This window comes from Xenopus tropicalis, chromosome 2 (genome assembly GCF_000004195.4).
Source record: "Xenopus tropicalis strain Nigerian chromosome 2, UCB_Xtro_10.0, whole genome shotgun sequence".
In the NCBI taxonomy this organism is placed as follows: domain Eukaryota; kingdom Metazoa; phylum Chordata; class Amphibia; order Anura; family Pipidae; genus Xenopus; species Xenopus tropicalis.
In genome coordinates this window covers 50,900,964-50,918,664 of record NC_030678.2, presented here as the reverse complement: position 1 = coordinate 50,918,664, position 17,701 = coordinate 50,900,964, and the positions used below count along the sequence as shown (strand labels likewise).

Genomic DNA, 17,701 nt, shown 5'->3' with positions numbered 1-17,701 from the left:
ATCCCAGTAGTGGGCAATGGGAAACAAAAGAGGGCAACCATTATGCTGGCCAGCAAGCCTGTGATTAAATATCTTTATTATACCATCTCTCTGCTATTCATATATATATATATATATATATATATAAATACCAAATTTCAAGAATCACAAACACTTGGTGGCAGAATTATCAAACTGTGAGATTACACAGGAAAATTCATTATGTATGAATGTTAGAGTTCACTATTTCATAAATAAGCTTCTAAAAATCCAATAGGAATGAATAGAAAGTGGGTGAATTTTTCTGTAGTGAGCTCTAATCTCACAATCTGATAAATCTGTTCCTTGATCTCTGAAAAAAAATTGCTTATCACAGCAGGCAGCTTTATTCAATAGGTATATTAAAATTTGGGGCAGCACATAATATAGGATACCACAACCATCAATATCATTGGTTACATAAAAATTATTCTCATTATTTAAATTCCCTGTTACTAGGTCAAAATATATTAACTGCTCAAATCCCAACTTCTCCTTTTCTCAGCCTTCATCAGGATCACTTTATAGCTTTATGCTTTTATAATAACAAGTCCTGTTTTGTGTGGGTATAGATAGATGATAGATAGATAGATAGATAGCGCGTTGGACTAACTTTCTGCACATGTCTACCTTTGCTGTTCTCCTTTGTGTACATTCCCAGACGATCTAGCGTCTTATACTGTATTTTGCCTAGTTATTGCTTGTGACTCTGGCTTAAAGGGACAGTAACACCAAAAAATGAAAGTGTATAAAAGTAATTACTATATAATGTAACGCTTCCCTGTACTAGTACAACTGGTGTGTTTTCCTTAGAAAGACTACTATAGTTTATATAAATAAAGCTTCTGTGTAGCCACAGGGGCAGCCATTTACAGGAGAAAAGGCACAGGTTACTTAGCAGATAACAGATAAAACCCCATTATATTCTACAAAGCTTATCTGTTATCTGCTATGTGCCTGTGCCTTTTCTCCTTTTTCCCAGCTTCAATGGCTGCCCCCGTGTTGACATAGCAGCTCATTTATATAAACTATAGTAGCGTTTCTGTTGCAAACTTACCAGTTTTACCAGCGCAGGGCAACTGTACATTATATTTTAATTACTTTAAAACACTTTCATTTTTTGGTGTTACTGTTCCTTTAACATGTTGCTGTACTTGTTAAGCCCCTTGGTTTCCGGTTTTATGTGTTCCTATTATGTGCTATTTGTTTGCCAGCTTCTTCTCCTTACTATATGTTTTTGATCATGTTTATTTACACAGTTTGTTTATTTTGGTTACCATGGCTACCACTATTCCTTTTTGGCGCCCTTTTTTTTACTGAGGTGGGCTTTTTAAGGGGGTTGGGTTCTCACTGTCTTTTGTTTTTTTCCCTGAGGAAGAGCACAGTTAGTGCTCGAAACGTTGGATCTCTTTTCTTAAATAAACTTATTATATTTTTGCCAAGTCCTGGTGTGTGCAGCTCATTCTCTTGCTTTATATTTTTTTGCTAGCACCCTGGGCATTAGAATTTCAATAGGTTGTGCTCCGTTTGTTCTTGTTATATATATATATATATATACATATAAATGCAACAAGTGACGACACTCACAGGGTTTTCACAATAGCATAAAAAAGTAGCAGAAAAAATATTATCTTACAAGGTTTTATGGATCACTAAAAACCTTGTAAGATAATATTTTTCCTGCTACTTTTTTCTGCTATTGTGAAAACCCTGTGAGTGCCGTCACTTGTTGCATTTATATTTTACTGATTTGCACTGGCACCCAGGTCGCAACCCCTATCGTACGGTGTGCTGCCTATATCTGGACAATGATTTTGAAGCTAACTGGATTTCAATGCACAGTACATTTTATCACATAATGAGTACATAAATAGTCAATCAAAAGTGTTTGCTTTAATAAATATGTATGTCTGTTTGTATATACTTATTTATTTATTCATTTATATATCACCACTATGTACAAAAGGCATAAACGCAAAACAGGGGTATAATAAATTAGACATAAATTCATTAAAGTAAATCAATGTATAAGCACTTATGTGATTTCAGTACACAGTTTGGTCAAGATCCCTGCCCTGAAGAGCTTACAATCACTATACATATAACTGTTTAAGGTCATAATTCTTTATACGTTGTTATCCAAAACACCTTAATTTGTGTAGGAAGCATGTGACCTGACTATAATGCTGTTCATATTACATAAAATAAAAATGTTAGCTTACCTTTAAATCCTTAATATTAGGAATGTGTGCAAATGTCTTATGAACAGCTTTGCTAATTTTTTCTACCTAAAAAAAAAAATCATTACATTTGCATCAAACACAATTAATGGAGTGAATGTTGACATTACTTAAAATTCTATTCATTTGGCAATCTATTAATTTATTCTCTCCCACAGCTTAAAACCACTCCAATGCACTTGCTAGACTGCTGGCATCGTTAGCAACAGGTTGTCACTCTGTTTAGTAGATAGGACTGCTTGAGTACAAGAGGATCAGAGCAACATTTTGGTTTTAAGAGACAAGGAAAGGTGGAAAATGGCAACATTTCATCCTAAGGAGCCCTAGTAAACTAGCTTAGTAATATTACTGCTTCTCCTTTAGATATTAGCACACGTCATTCCTATGAATCTAGCCTTCTGCTCTAGGTAGAAGAATGCACACTAGTCTTGATCATGCCCGGTCCTTTACTGATGCTTTCCCTCCGGCGATAATTGAAATCGCTGGTGGGAAAACATATGCAATGCTTTGCTTTTCCAAAGCTGCTCAGAGTTGCCGCATGAGATAACTTCGGGTGGCTTTCAGAAGTCCAAAGCCATGCGTATGTTTTCCCACCAGAGATTTACATTATTGCCAGCGGGAAAGAACTTTCAAGAGATTACTCCCCCGCTGTAGAGCAGATTTATCGTGGGCAACTAATCTCCACATGTGCCATCACCATAAGAGCTACAATTCACAAGGCCACTACTGAATTTTGCCAACAGGAACTGACAACAAGCTAAGTCAAAATGGCAGCTGTGCAGTATAAGGACAAAATTGTGGTGGTCTGTATTCTTTTATTTTAATGAAAAATTCAAGTGGTTTATGAGGCAAATTTATGTGCATTTACCTTTTTTAGTAATTATCATTCTCCTTTAACCTACTTAATTACATAATCAGCAGAGGAAATAAGATGAGTGGCTTTTGGATTGCACCTCAATGGAAGGGGGTCAGCTGTGCTAGGGGAGAGAATGGCTAAGAGGCTGGAGGAGTGTTTAAATTAGGCAAGAGGGGGGTGGGTTATGGGAAAGCTAGTGTAGATGGAGCAGTGGGATTAGCAACGGTTCATGGGGGAGGAGTGAGGGGGCATACAGTTTACCAGACAAGAAGCTTCCACTGTTACAAAGGAAACAGCCTAATATTCCCTTTAGCTCTAACTCTCTGTTACCTAATGTAAATATCAGAGGGAGAAGTAATCTCTGCTGCATGTTGGCTAATGAACGGAGCTTGTCAGGGAAATTAGGGGAGCTGCAGGCTATTGCATGTATTGAAAATTATGATTTAATTGGTATCACTGAGACCTGGTGGGATGAAACATGCAACTGGGTCGTGAATTTAAATGGTTACATCCTTTTTAGGAGGGACAGAGGGATTAAAAAGGGTGGAGGGGTTTGTCTTTATGTAAAGTCAGATTTAAAGCCATGTGATAAATAAATTACCAAGAACAATGTAAAATCCCTTTGGGTAGAGATTTCAGCGGGGCAAAAGGTTACAAAGAAAATGTTCATTGGTGTATGCCAGTGCTATTCAACTGGCGGCCCCCTCTGTGTGCCCCCCCCACCTGTCTGGCTGCTTTGATGGCTTACCCTTGTGTAAGCTTTAAATGGTATCAGTATTGAGATTAACTGGCCCCCTGCATGGTTCACACCTTAGATTCAGACTGTAATTCCCCTGTATTGTTTAAACATGTAGGTAAGTTTGTTCACACCTCAGTTCATTGCAAAATAAAGCATGCAAAAAAAAATCAGGCAAGCTTAAATAGAGATGGAAAGGGGTTTTGCAGCTAGGAGTAAAAGTAATCCAAAATTATTTTTAATTATGTGAATATTATTGGCCTAGAACATAATATTTGTAATTGGATAGAGAACTGGCTGAAGGATAGATTACAAAGGGTGGTGGTAAATTGAACATTTTCTAATTGGACCAGTGTGGTTAGTGGAGTACCGCAGGGGTTAGTCCTTGGTCCTTTGCTTTTTAACTTGTTTATTAATGACCTGGAGGAGGGCATAGAGAGTACTGTTTCTATTTTTGCTGACAGCACTAGATTGTGCAAAAATATAAGTTCCATGCAGGATGCTGCCGCTTTGCAGAGCGATTTGACAAAATTGGAAAACTGGGCAACAAATTGGAAAATGAGGTTTAATGTAAAGTTATGCACTTTGGTAGAAGTAATATAAATGCAAGCTATCTACTGAATGGTAGTGTGTTGGGGGTATCCTTAATGGAGAAGGATCTGGGGGTTTTGTAGATAACAAGTTGTCTAATTCCAGGCAGTGTCATTCTGTGGCTACTAAAGCAAATAAAGTGCTGTTTTGTATAAAAAAAAAACCATTCACTCAAGGGATGAAAACATAATTTTGCCCCTTTATAGGTCCCTGAGTATGCAGTGCAGTTTTGGGCTCCAGTCCTTAAAAAGGATATTAATGAGCTGGAGAGAGTGCAGAGATGTGCAACTAAACTGGTAAAGGGGATGGAAGATTTAAACTATGAGGTTAGACTGTCAAGGTTGGGGTTGTTTTCTCTGGAAAGGGGATTATAGGCAGATGGGGGATGTTCTTTTTTAGTCATAAAAACAACCAGCACACCAGAGACCACCTCTCTAGATAAGAGAAACGGAGCTTCTATTTGAAGCAGCATAAGTGGTTTTTCACGGTGAGGGCAGTGAGGTTGTGGAATGCCCTTCCTAGAGATGTGGTAATGGCAGATTCTGTTAATGCCTTTAAGAGGGGCCTGGATGAGTTCTTGAACAAGCATAATATCCAAGAATGGGCCGAATGCGTCCGATTGCGTTTTTTTCGTAATGATCGGTATTTTGCGATTTTTTCGGAAAATTATCGCGACTTTTTCGTTACCAATACGATTTTTGCGGAAAAACGCGAGTTTTTCGTAGCCATTCCGAAAGTTGCGATTTTTTCGTAGCGTTAAAACTTGCGCAAAAAGTTGCGATTTTTTCGTAGTGTTAAAACTTGCGCAAAACGTCGCGCCTTTTAAGTTTTAACGCTACGAAAAAAGCGCAACTTTTCGCGCAAGTTTTAACGCTACGAAAAAATCGCAACTTTCGGAATGGCTACGAAAACCTCGCGTTTTTTCGCGCAAATCGTATTGGTAATGAAAAAGTCGCGATAATTTCTGAAAAGTCGTAAAGGCGCCGAAAAAATCGCAAAAAATACGAAAAAGTCGCAAAATGTTCGTTTTCCAATCGGAATTTTTCCAATTCAGATTCGAATTCGTGGGTTAGTAAATCAGCCCCATAGTGTAAGCGAGATCAGACAGTCCTTTAGGTGAATAAGGTCAACTATATTATATACAGTAAACGGCTCTGGTATCAAGCAGGAGCATAAGCAGAACAAAAGTAAACAAAACCCTTGCCACACTTGGACTCTAACTAATACATAGGGTGCTTCCTTCTCTATTACCGGTCCCTACTGGGATTTCCAGCTAAACCAAAAACACAACTACCCAGAGTCACAGTACCTTGACCAGTCCTTTTGATTAGAAGAAAATACCCGCAGCTTTCCAAGCTGCTTCAGGCAGGCACAGACCCTCTCACACCAATTTCAGTTCTCAGTTCCTCACTCTCTCTCACTGCAGGAAGATCTGGCCTGCTAATTATTCCCCAGGTCAGACTCCCTTGGGGAATTAACCCACTTGAAAAAATATGCTAAATAATTTACAAAAAACAATAATGTTGATAACGTACATAATGCTACATGGATAATTTTCCGGCCTGGCTACTTAAAAATATGCTGCTCAAATTACCCCTACTAACTTGCACAACAGTCAACATTACAAGCACTGTCCAAAGCACATGCAAGTAATGGGGACACTTTTAGATGTTCTGCTGCTACATTTTTGTCCCACTTAAAAATGCAGCACTCAAAGCACCTGGTTACCAATATTCTGCACTTAAAGAAATGTTCTTTATACTGCAAAAAGTCTAATTGTTAAAAATTGGACAGGTTTGCTTTCAGCTATACTGGGATGTTTAACTTCAGTGCTCATGAGGTTTGTAGGAAGCACGGTGACAGAAGCACACCAGGGGCATATATTATTATATCACCACTAATGTGGCCCATAGCAACTGGATTTGGACAGTCACCTAAAAGTTGGAAAACAAAAGCAAAGATCTAATTGGTTGCTATGGGTAACATCACTGGCGATGTTGGATTATACAATATAATAAACATGCCCCCCAATGTGAAGCCGCAGCATGCTTACTGTGATTATGATGATTGCCTGATACTAACAAAATCAGCTAATTGCACTCTAGAATTGCACTTAATATAAGGATTTCATGTTTTATTGGCCCCAGATAGCCCTGTTTAAATCTTATTTTTGCTTGTTGGCATATAACCACTGATGATATGAAAACAAATATTCTACCCATGCTACTTTTTCATGGCTACTAAACTCCAGAAAATACCTTGCCATAGACAATACTGAGAATTGCCTCTGCTAAAACACACATAGATACAATTACCAGTAAATGATCAGCATTGTCTATTTTAGTAGCCACAACAAGTAGCAGCTACTAGTGGCTCTGTGTGTCGTAACCCTTAGATGTAATAAGACATTGTAATCATATTAACTTTCACAGACTACATTTTTAGACTAAAGTGAGCCAAGTAGGTATTACCTGCTTCCTGTAAGGAGAGATGATGCCAATTTCTTTTGGGGAGATCTTAGCCAATCCTTTCTTGCCTTGTGTCTTCAGCAGTTTCTCAAGATAAGATATAACCTCTTGAATCTCAATACAGTTGAAGAAAGATGGACTCTTTTCTTCACGTTCATCAACACCCAACACACCATGGAAGATAATTGGAAAGTCCTTAAACATAATGAAAATAACACTAATGAAAATAATGATTGGTTGAAATAAGAAACAGAATAAGAACAGTTTCACATAAACTTTTGTAAATTGTGGGGATGACGTTTGTGCATTTGTAACAAAAAAATAGCATTTGATAGCACACTAATTGGTCTGCCATTGGTTCTGTATTGATCACATTTGTATTAAAAGGAATCTGTGTTTGGTAATGACACAAAACTATTCAAAACCCTGAGAGCATTCAGTATGTACCATTCTTGAAGGAGAAACCTGTATAATCTGATGGTGCATGAACACAGTGTTATGAAGGGTATGGAAAAATGCAGTCTACTAAGTCTCTATGAGTACAAGTAGAACCCTGCTTTGAAGGACCTAGGAGAAAGTGTATATAATAAACTTTTAGAAAGAAATGCAGTGTTGTCAGCAGAGATTTGTCCTGCATTGAAAAGGTATAGATTTGTTGGACACTAGGACAATTTGTCCTCTTAAAAATGACTGGTAAAGCCCCATATAGAATACAGTATGTAGTGCAGTTTTTTTTTTTTTAAAGGACATTATTGAAAGAGATAAGAGCCAGCTGACCGATAGAAGACATCATATATGAAGAAAGGCTGGCCAAGCTGGTACTGCTTACACTTGAGAAGAGGAGGTTTCTGATTTTTTTTTTTTATCCAGCACAAGGTACAAACCACTTTGGCAGGTGTAGGTCAGTCCTGTCCTTAATGCCTGCCATAGGCCTAAATGATGTGCAAGTTAGGGGATGGGTAGGGGTGGAAGGAGGATGCCTACATCCCTCCCCTGATAAATACAGCACTTCCAAATGCAGGTAGCACTATATTTAGGGGCCATCCACAGGTCTCTGTACTCTGTCATGGTTCAGTTTTTTGCACATTGCCTTGCTGCTTGTAAACAAGCCTTTAAACTTCCAAATACGCACTATGGAAAATAGCCTAATATGATTTTATCTAAACTAACATTTTGTACTTTAGGAGATTGCTTTTGACTTGTTTAGCTCAATCCGTTCTTCAAACTAGTCTGTGTACAAAACTGATTAGATTGTATAGATCTAATCTGCAGGACATCGCAGCAACGCGTATGCCATCCAAGCGGCGATTCACATTCTAGCCGGTGGGATGGCATTGCAGGGAGATTAGTCGCACGCGACAACGAAGATTTGTTGCGGGGCAACTAATCTCCCCATGTACCACTGCCCTTAGCCTACTGCCATATGGAGCAATTCCAACACCAAAACGCATGAGTATGGATGCAGAAACACCATAACGCAGACTGAAGTGGATAGGTGTATCTTAGCCATCGCTTATATGCAGGCCAAGAAAACGCCCCCTGTGGCAGTAGCTTTAAGGGCCCAGCGAGAAACCCCTCTCCTGTAAATGATGAAGTTGCCAGACAATACCTGCCCAATCACGTCTGCTTGAATTGCCACATGTAAAACAAATGCAGCGAAAAAGGTGAAAGAAGGCATTTTTGAGCAACTACCCAGGATCACCTCATGTAATGTGTTTTACATGCAACAATTCAAACAAAAGTGAAAGGGCGTGTATTGTTGGGATCTTTATCACCCACGGAAAAGGAGATTTCTCACTGGGTAATTAAGGGCCCCACGTAACATTGCCTTAAAAGCTCTCGGTGATAAGTACAGATTGAGAGGAAACCCCTTATCACTCAATTAAGATTGTTCTTAGAAGTTTTATTACTTGCAGTATGTGGGTAAAGATGTTCCCTTGTTGAGATTTCAGTGTTTTATAGCTGTTTATAAAAAGTCACAGACCACAATATTGAGTGCATCATTTCACCTCTTTTTCTACCCTTCACTCAAGGCACACCAAATGCGCATTGTAAAAATAAGACTCCAGATCAGGGGTGCTTAAACTACGACCCGCAGGGCACTTCCAGGCCGTTGGTCTTTTTAATCCGACCCACCGAAGATTGGTGTGTCTTGCTTTGTCCCGACTCCGCAAGTCTCATCACGCGAGACTTGGCGTCAAAACTGCATGTTTTAAAAGTCAATGTGGCCCCTGAGCCTAAAAGTTTGGCCACCCCTGCTTCAGATGCAAATACTAGTGCACTAAAGGGTGCAAGATGCACAACTTAGTACTTATTTACCCAGCAGTTGTAAAGCGCCGCCATTTCCTTACCGCCTGCCATAGAACAGGAGTGATGGGAAAGTATACATTACCTTTTTTGGAAGCGTTTCCCATTTGCAGTAGGAGTGTGTGATCAATTCATTTGCAACTGCCTGGAGCTCATTATCATAAAATAACTCATTTGGAATCTTCAGAATGCTTGGATGGGATCTAATAAAGAAATATAACAGTATAAATAAATGGTATCCCACCATAGGGTTGATTCACTAAAGTGCGATAAGTGTTATCGCATGCTTTTTTGCGTTAAAATTGATGCAAAAAACCCGCGCGATTCGCGAAAGTATTATCACGTGCATAAGTCGCATGTCGCATGCGCTAAATAACGCATGATCGCAAGGCGTTAATTTTAACGCATTGTGTTAATAATTGCGCAGAAATAATACTAACGCATGATTCACAAACACTTAGACGCGTTAAATATCGCATTAGTCTGTGCGAAGATTAACACCTACTTGGGGCAGGTGGTAATTATAGAAAAGTACATTTCATAAACTTTTGGCAAAACAATATGGACTTTGCAGTGTGATTTATTCAAGTCTGTGTTGGCCCTAGAGTGATGCAGCCTCCAGTTTGGTCATTTTCAGAACAGTAGTTTTCTGAAAGTAATGGCGTGTATGGCTAATATGGCGTGCGTTTTTTCGCATGTGGTGACAATTTGTGCGCGCTGCGTTAATTAGCGTGCTTGCGTCAAATACCGCACGAAAATAGTCTTCGCGACTTAAATAACGCAAACAGCATTGCGTCTAAATTAACGCAAGTATCCTTTTAGTGAATCGTGCATTAGACGCGAAAAATAAGACGCAATAACATTTTTAACGCATGCTATAAATATTGCTCGTTTTAATGCACCTTAGTGAATCAACCCTCATATCTTTTATTATTATCCAGCATTGCTTTTTGGACTTCCAAGCATACACATTTAGCAGGGGTAACTGCCTGTTTTGTGCCTACCAGTTTATGCTGTGTCAAAGAGTGATGAGTCTATTGACACATTGCAAAAGCTGCATTTTGTATAGAAAAGATTATCAGATTTGCAGTTGTCTTTTATTGTTTGCAGTTTTAGAATTATTAAACATTTTAAAGCTCTCTAGTTTGCATGTCGCACAAATGAAGGCACAGAAATGTTAAAACCTGAATTTATCAAGTACAACTATGAAGGGGTCCTTTAGCTAAAAATTAATTGTGTGTTTTTGTAATTATCTTTTTGCGGGGTTTAATTATACTAGGAAGCTGTGAACAGTTTTGAAATGAAATAATAGAGTACATCCAATATGGCTGAAGATAATATATATGACAGATTGAGATTGTTAATATGTTTGTGGTTACATTTCTGTTAGGTACTAATAGAAGATATCAGGCTACAAACACCCTTCCTGGGTCACTCTTAATAATTTCATTAGAAAATCCATAAAGAAAAGTAATAAATAATGTACAGTGGCCCTTTAAGCAGCAATACCACTATGCTTCTTAATAGCATTTAGATTCAATATTTGCTTCTCCTTCAGTTATTGTATGATGGTTAAATATCCTGCTGTAAATAGAGGGAACCGTGGTAAGCTTTCAGCAAGGATCAGTTGTATGAAAGCTGATGTAACTTAAGTACAAACTAAACACAGCACTCAATTATACCCATAAAAGACTCCTGTGCAGGAGAGAGTGCATTCGTAGAGGTATATTCTCACGTCTTATAAAGTTGCTTAAAAATACTGCCCCCCTGGTTAAGCGTCTTCTTAACTGCTAAATCTCTGTTCTGTATTTGGCACTGGCACTTTTATTGCAGTGTCAACCACTGTAACCTGCATCACTTAATATTTTCCTATCTGTGTCTGTAAGTTAACCTTCCACTTAGATGGAAACTATGGGGGAAGGACATCCTTCCTCTTGTCTCTTTAAAATGCAACTCTTAATCATTACTGCAACTGTACTACGTATTTATTATTGCAATAACCCCGTTTGTTCTATTAATTCATTGTTCTGCTGTACAGTGCTGAGTGCATAAGTAGCGTTATATGAATAAAAATATACATACATACATATATATCATTTATAGTTAAAATAAAATCAACTGACCTATAGTTTTTCAACAACTTAGTGACAAACTGTGGGTTATACTTCCCATCCTTCTTACTGTAGAGAGGATTCTGTGTCATCAGTCTTTCCAGGAAGGAAACACCTGCACATATTAAAAACAAAGCATTTTAAACATTTGTTTCATTGTCTTCAACATGAATAACACTTTGAGCTACACTGTCTGCACTTTTGTTTTTTAAATGGTGATATATAAAGTTTTGTAAAATTAATTATGTAGGCAATGATAAACAAAATACGTGCCAAGTTAAAAGAGGATCTAAAAAGGATGGTTTTTATTTAGCATCACACCAACCATCACAGCAAAACAGGTACAGCATATAATTAAAAGATGGAAATTATCCATTTAAATGGCACTCTGGGAGGTGGTAAGCCATTTGAGACACATCCAGGTAATGTGCTCTTTCTATGGGTATATTTACTATAACTTCACATTGAAGAACATCCCTATCCAGGCATAATTATGTCAGTTCAAAACCTTGAAAACAGTAATTTATCAAGAGCACAACCATAATATTTTGCCAAATGTATTTTCACCAGGCACTGGCTAAGAAATACTGCTGAAAAGGTACAGCAGTCACTTTAGCATCTCATTATCAAATGCTCCATGTAATATACCACAGTACCAAGTCATTGCTTAAATTCATAGTTACCCATTAGATATCACTTGGTTATATAGAAGCTGGAACCATTTTAGCCATTTGAATAACAAGCTGGCGTAATTGCGAGATATATTTTCACCAGTGATATTTTGGCACATAGCGCTTGCAGTTTCACAGTCAGGATATTTAGTAAAAATCCATCATTACAAAAATACAGTACTTGTGCAGTGAGCCAACATGAAAACTAACACTTTAGTAAACATGCCTGTATACATCTAATTTCAGCAACCTGCAGCGACAAACAAAGTTCATAAAATAAAGACCTTCTTGACTGACCTAGTCCATGTTCTATGGCCACTGGAGATCGCAGTACAGGCCCAAGCTGTTGCTGGTCACCAACCAGGACTACTTGTCCTCCGTAGTTTTTAGTTTGCCTATCCATCACATCCACAATTCCTAAAAAATAGAAAAGGGCATGAAATTATTGGTCTCTGTCTTGTTACTATTTTATATTTACTATTGACTGGAAAAATAAGGAGAACTAAAGTCTAAATAAAGAAGCAGGCTAGAAATATTGTACATTATCTTTTGGGCTTCTGTACCAGGCCAAGGCAACCACAGCCAATTAGCAGGGAAGATTTGTGCCTCCAAAAATGCCCCCAGTAGCTCCCTAACTGCTTTTCTGCTGATTTTCTGCACATGTTCTGTGTTACTGTTAGTTACTTAGCTGTATATATAAAATATAAATGTCACAATATAAGGCTGATTGGTAAATAATACCTCTGATAATGCTCTAAAACCAGTGCAATTAACATCAGAATGTACTAATCAGTCACGTAGCATCAGCTTAGAAGACACGTGAACCTCATTTTATGTATTATAATATTCAACAACTCCTTTGACCCCTGAGAAGCTTAGCTTCCCAACAGCTGCCAGAGCATACTGAGCATGCGAGTGTCGCAGACACATTTGACAGATTGTAGTATGGTGACCCTCTGTGACAACTTTGAAGGCCAAGATCATAACTACTATATAGGTGCTGAAACTTTAGACTAGTGCAATAAGTTCAGTAAATAAAATAAAGTATTTCTAGCCAAATTCATATTTAGGGTTTAGTTCTATTTTGAGGTGTGCCCTTAGTGCTTATTCAGCAACCACATTTTCACCAGTTTGGCTGTAGTCAGCACGTCAGCCTTCCAGTCCACATAGGGCCTATCATATAGCCAATTATAGCTCTAACTGCCACCCCCAGGAACCTTTTTCATGCTTGTGTTGCACTATTTCCATTCGAATGTGGCTCACAGGTATAAAAGGATGGAGATCCCTGACTTAAGTGCATTATAATCCTGCAAGCTCCACAGGTAATGAGCATTATTATTATTATTATTATTATTATTAACATGTATTTAAAGTGCCAACATATTCCACAGCGCTGTACTATAAATGGGTTTATATACTGAACATAAAGAATTACATACAAAGCAACCAAAAACTGGTACAAAAGGTGAAGAGGACCCTGCCCAAAATAACTTAAAATCTAAAAGAGCAAAGGTACATATGTAGTTTTGCAATCAATTTGAGGACCCAACTGGCTCAGGATTGATCCCCAACAGAAAACACATAACACCTTCATGTTCACCTTCCTGCAGCCCACATCACCAACAAACCACATTTCCTGCTGCTGGAACTCTGCAATGGATCAGACTTGTCAGAGGCCCTCCTGCTGTCTTGTTTTTTTTTTCTGTTTTGCACACTCATGCAACTTTAGCAAGTGTACACACAATCACACTGTCAAATCAATACATTTTGTATTTCTTCCTGATTTGTGTGATTTATTTGCATTTGGTTGATTCTATTGTATTTTTTTATTCTGCATTGTTGTTCATAACTTGTTAATTTATACTGTACCTGCAATGGCTGTCACACACTCAGGTTCCACAGCGTGGCCAGCTTCATCGATAAAGACATGAGTAAAATGACCATGAGGGAAGTTTGCACCAACTAGCCTGAAAATGTAATAATATATGGTGCTGAAAAATAATCATTAACTTTAAAACCGGTCCCTTTATTGGAACTCCCTATAACTTTGCAGTGGTCCATGTTAATATTTCAAATGGGGGGTTGATGTGTTCTAATGGTCCCTGCCAAAAGCACAGTAGGAGGGGGGCAGTCAATCACAGCCCTGCAGTCACACAAGCAGTAACAACAGGCTTCAGTTCCCTATTAGGTCAGCAGAGCTGCTGATTGGTTCCTATCCTACAGTGCAGAATGCAGAGTGTTTCTGGCTCCTATGCACAGCCTGGGAAAGGAGGCACAATAAAGTGGAACAGATGGGTGGGACAAGCAGGGTTTTGGGGAATTTTTTTAGTAAACCAGAGCAAAACACAACTTTTCTCAGCACATTCCTTCTATATTTAAAAGAGTATATTGCACTGGCACATTCTCATTTTTTACACAGTATGTCACCTTTAATCCAAAAAAATGCTAAACAAATATAGATATGTACACATATACACCACATATAGGTATAGTATAAATATACTTCCACCAAAAGGATAGCCAAAGTCACCTTGGCATTTTGTGAGCTTTCACCCAGGCATATCATTCCATAACCTTATAGGATTTCTCCTCCTTAAAAACACAATATACTGTATATCTATGTAAATAGATAGACAGACAGACAGACAGATCATTTTGATTGCTACTAACAGCTGTTGCAAAAATGTGTAGGAATGTTCCTTGGAAAAGGTTTGATATAGCAGGAAAAGGGTGAAAGATGGTGTTGCTTTCTAGGAAGCAGTGAAACCTAAGACAGAGAACCTGAAACTATTGCAGAGTAATAAGATCCACATTTAAGTATACATATGTCACACTTACTACCACTATAAATTGATATTAACATACAATAAAATTACCCTATTAACGGTTGACACTTTGGCCAATGTTCCCTGTAGTTTTTTCTGCTGTGTGCCCACAAAAATCCTTTTTTGCAGATTTTAAGGGCCAGTGTGCAAATTCTTGTATGAGAAAAAGTCCTTAAACTTGTTGATTACAGTTATACAGTATTTTTATTATTATGCTTGCAACAGCGGTAAAACTAACAAAAAAATGTTGAAGGTAGAAAAAAAACAACACGTGTACAACATGAAGATTCATTTCTCCACTAAATTCTAGTTGCAGTTGATCCAGAAGGCAGAATTCCCATTTTGAGCTTGGGTTATCACTGTGTTTGGAGCAACTTAGCATGGCAGAGTGGTAGCATACACAGAAGTTTCTTTCTCTGACAATTTTCATTATACACAATGTAACCTAAAGGATTGGAAGTATGCTTTTGAGGTGAAACTACTGTAGGGCATAACCTGAACGAGAGATAAGCCAGTAAAGGGACAACGTTCATCTATGATCTGCTTAGGGTCCAGACAGCAAAGACGAATGTATGCACCAAATGGGCAAATTTCTGCCTGTCTTTATACCTGTTGAAACCAGGTATTGCAATCAGGTTGCTGATTTTATTAGTGGAGGCAGAAGAGGTATGTAGCTCTGAAAGTATAGTACAATGCTATATATTGTGAAACAAAGAGCAGTGGAAGTGATCAGTTTACCCCAAAAAATTCCATACCTAGAAGCAGCGCCAGCCCAGTGGAGAGAGACAGCACATTTCTCAGCGTTTGAGTCCTATAAAGATTTTAGCACACAATATGGCCAGCCAAAAAAGAGATTACTCTTTTTCAGCTACTGAGGCATACACAACCCACCATCCTTATGTAGCTGACCACTCATTTAAGTAATTAGTTGTAGCATGCAATGACTCTCACACTCCCCTGGTTCTACTCAGCATGAACCCATGGCTTATAGGAAGGAAATTAGAGGAGAATATAATTCCCCCCACCACAAAAATTTAAAACTTTAAATTAGACTGTAAATTAGACCTCCTTACACCTTATTAATAATAACAATGCACAAAAACTGAATCCGACTCACCTTGAAGAGGTTAAAAGTGTTGAAACGATAACTTTGTATTTCTTCAGTTCTTGTTTACAAGGGTAGATATAATTCTTTCTACTGCTGTCCAAATTAGTGCAAATCTACAAATAAAAGAATGTGGGCAATTTCTAAGCACACTGGGGGTGTTAGTTACGACATAGCAAGTTTAGGCAAAAAAGATATAAAGCAGGCTTAAAGGAGAACTAAAGTCCTCATAGGAAAAAGCCCCCATAGACTGCCCTCCATTGGCCCCCTTCCCGCTCCCTCTATTAGATGCAAAAGTGTCCCTGTGTAAAAAGCTGAACTATAGAATAGTACATGCTTAGAATAGTACAGCTTACTTTCCAGGAGCCATCTTTTAGGTCTTTGGATTTTGTTCAGCAAGTTCGCAGACACTGAACTTTCTGGTGCATGAGCAGTAGGAGCTAGTCCGGGACTAGCTCCAACTGCGCTTGTGCAACAAAGTTCTGTCCTTCGGTGACGTGAAAGAAGAGGATACGAAGATCCAGAAGGTGGTGCCTACGAACTCTGCTGCACTACTCTGCATTTTTTTTATATGGGGGAGGTATACAGTAGTTCTCCTTTAAATAAACAACTGAAGTGGGACTGATGGAAGTATATAGCAAATGCAGCCACAACCTTATTAACAGTTAAAAGATTGGTGTGCAATGAGCCTTTACACTACTCCATCTGCAGTTATCGTATTACCTGCATGGACTGTGATCTGTACCTGTCCTGTACCTGTTAACTACATGAAAGATTTGCTGTCCAACAGGACATGGTTTTTCCATCCAACAAGATATAATTGAAAAGTATTTTGCATTGAAATACATTGATGGTCAGATGTACACAAACAAAAACCAGGGGATTGGAATGGTGCAATTGAATGGCAGATATGTTCAGTCCACAGAGTTCTGGATGGTTATCCTAGATATCTTCAGAATCTCTGTTCTGTTCATAATGTAGCTCTATCACAACAGGGCATTAGAGACTGAAACTCATAACATCCCTAAATAATCTAAATAATTACCCATTGGGTCTGTTAATCCCTAAACACTCACTACAACATTTATGCTAAATCTAGCAGTAATAACAAATATATTAGAAGATAACCAACACTGACATAATCTCTCAGAATTATTTTACCTTGATATCTTCTGGTACTGTACGAATGTCTCTGCTCAAGGCCATTATCCTATAAATATCCTTGGGGTTCACATGTTTCAGAAGGCGCTCGCAGAGTAGGTCTGAGGCACTGTTTGATGGAGCGCATGCAAGTACATGGGCATCAGGGATTAATTTCAGAACCTGTGAAACTAATTTTAATTAGAATATGCCACAAATCATGAATTAAATAGTTTCTGCAAAAAATGTTATATTAAGCGTTGGAGTTATGTTTGTGACATACTGCTATATTCTAATTTATTATTCAGAGGCTATCATTACTTTATGGCATGGGTTTCAGATATCATCAATTCACAAGTTAGATATCCTCAATCTGAAATACTCTGAGCTTCTATAGTTTAGTCTAGAGCAGCCTGGTTATGCCATTACAGAAATAAGCAGAAGAAAAGGGGTGTTAAAGAATCATAAAAACAGAGAAATCAAGCCACATACTTGAAATACTCTAATCTAATAGAATGGTACAGTATATAGCAATAGTGTGCATAGTAAAGCAAAGGGGGAAATATCATACAGAATCATTATAAATTCAACAGTAGTTTTATTGACAGAATGGAAGATGAATATAAGAGGGGG

At 38.1% G+C, this 17,701-nt stretch overlaps 1 protein-coding gene across 1 annotated transcript in view; it reads right to left on the bottom strand.

The window, feature by feature from the left end:
- Positions 1–17,701, bottom strand: part of LOC100494487 (putative helicase MOV-10) — a 55,318-nt gene that overhangs the window by 8,917 nt on the left and 28,700 nt on the right. The window contains exons 11-18 of the mRNA XM_002933535.3: positions 17,090–17,251; positions 15,941–16,044; positions 13,868–13,965; positions 12,296–12,415; positions 11,340–11,442; positions 9,302–9,419; positions 6,913–7,104; positions 2,241–2,306 (exon numbers count right to left, since the gene is read on the bottom strand). Of these exons, the coding sequence (XP_002933581.3) occupies positions 2,241–2,306; positions 6,913–7,104; positions 9,302–9,419; positions 11,340–11,442; positions 12,296–12,415; positions 13,868–13,965; positions 15,941–16,044; positions 17,090–17,251 (963 nt within the window). The remainder of the gene's footprint in view (positions 1–2,240; positions 2,307–6,912; positions 7,105–9,301; positions 9,420–11,339; positions 11,443–12,295; positions 12,416–13,867; positions 13,966–15,940; positions 16,045–17,089; positions 17,252–17,701) is intronic.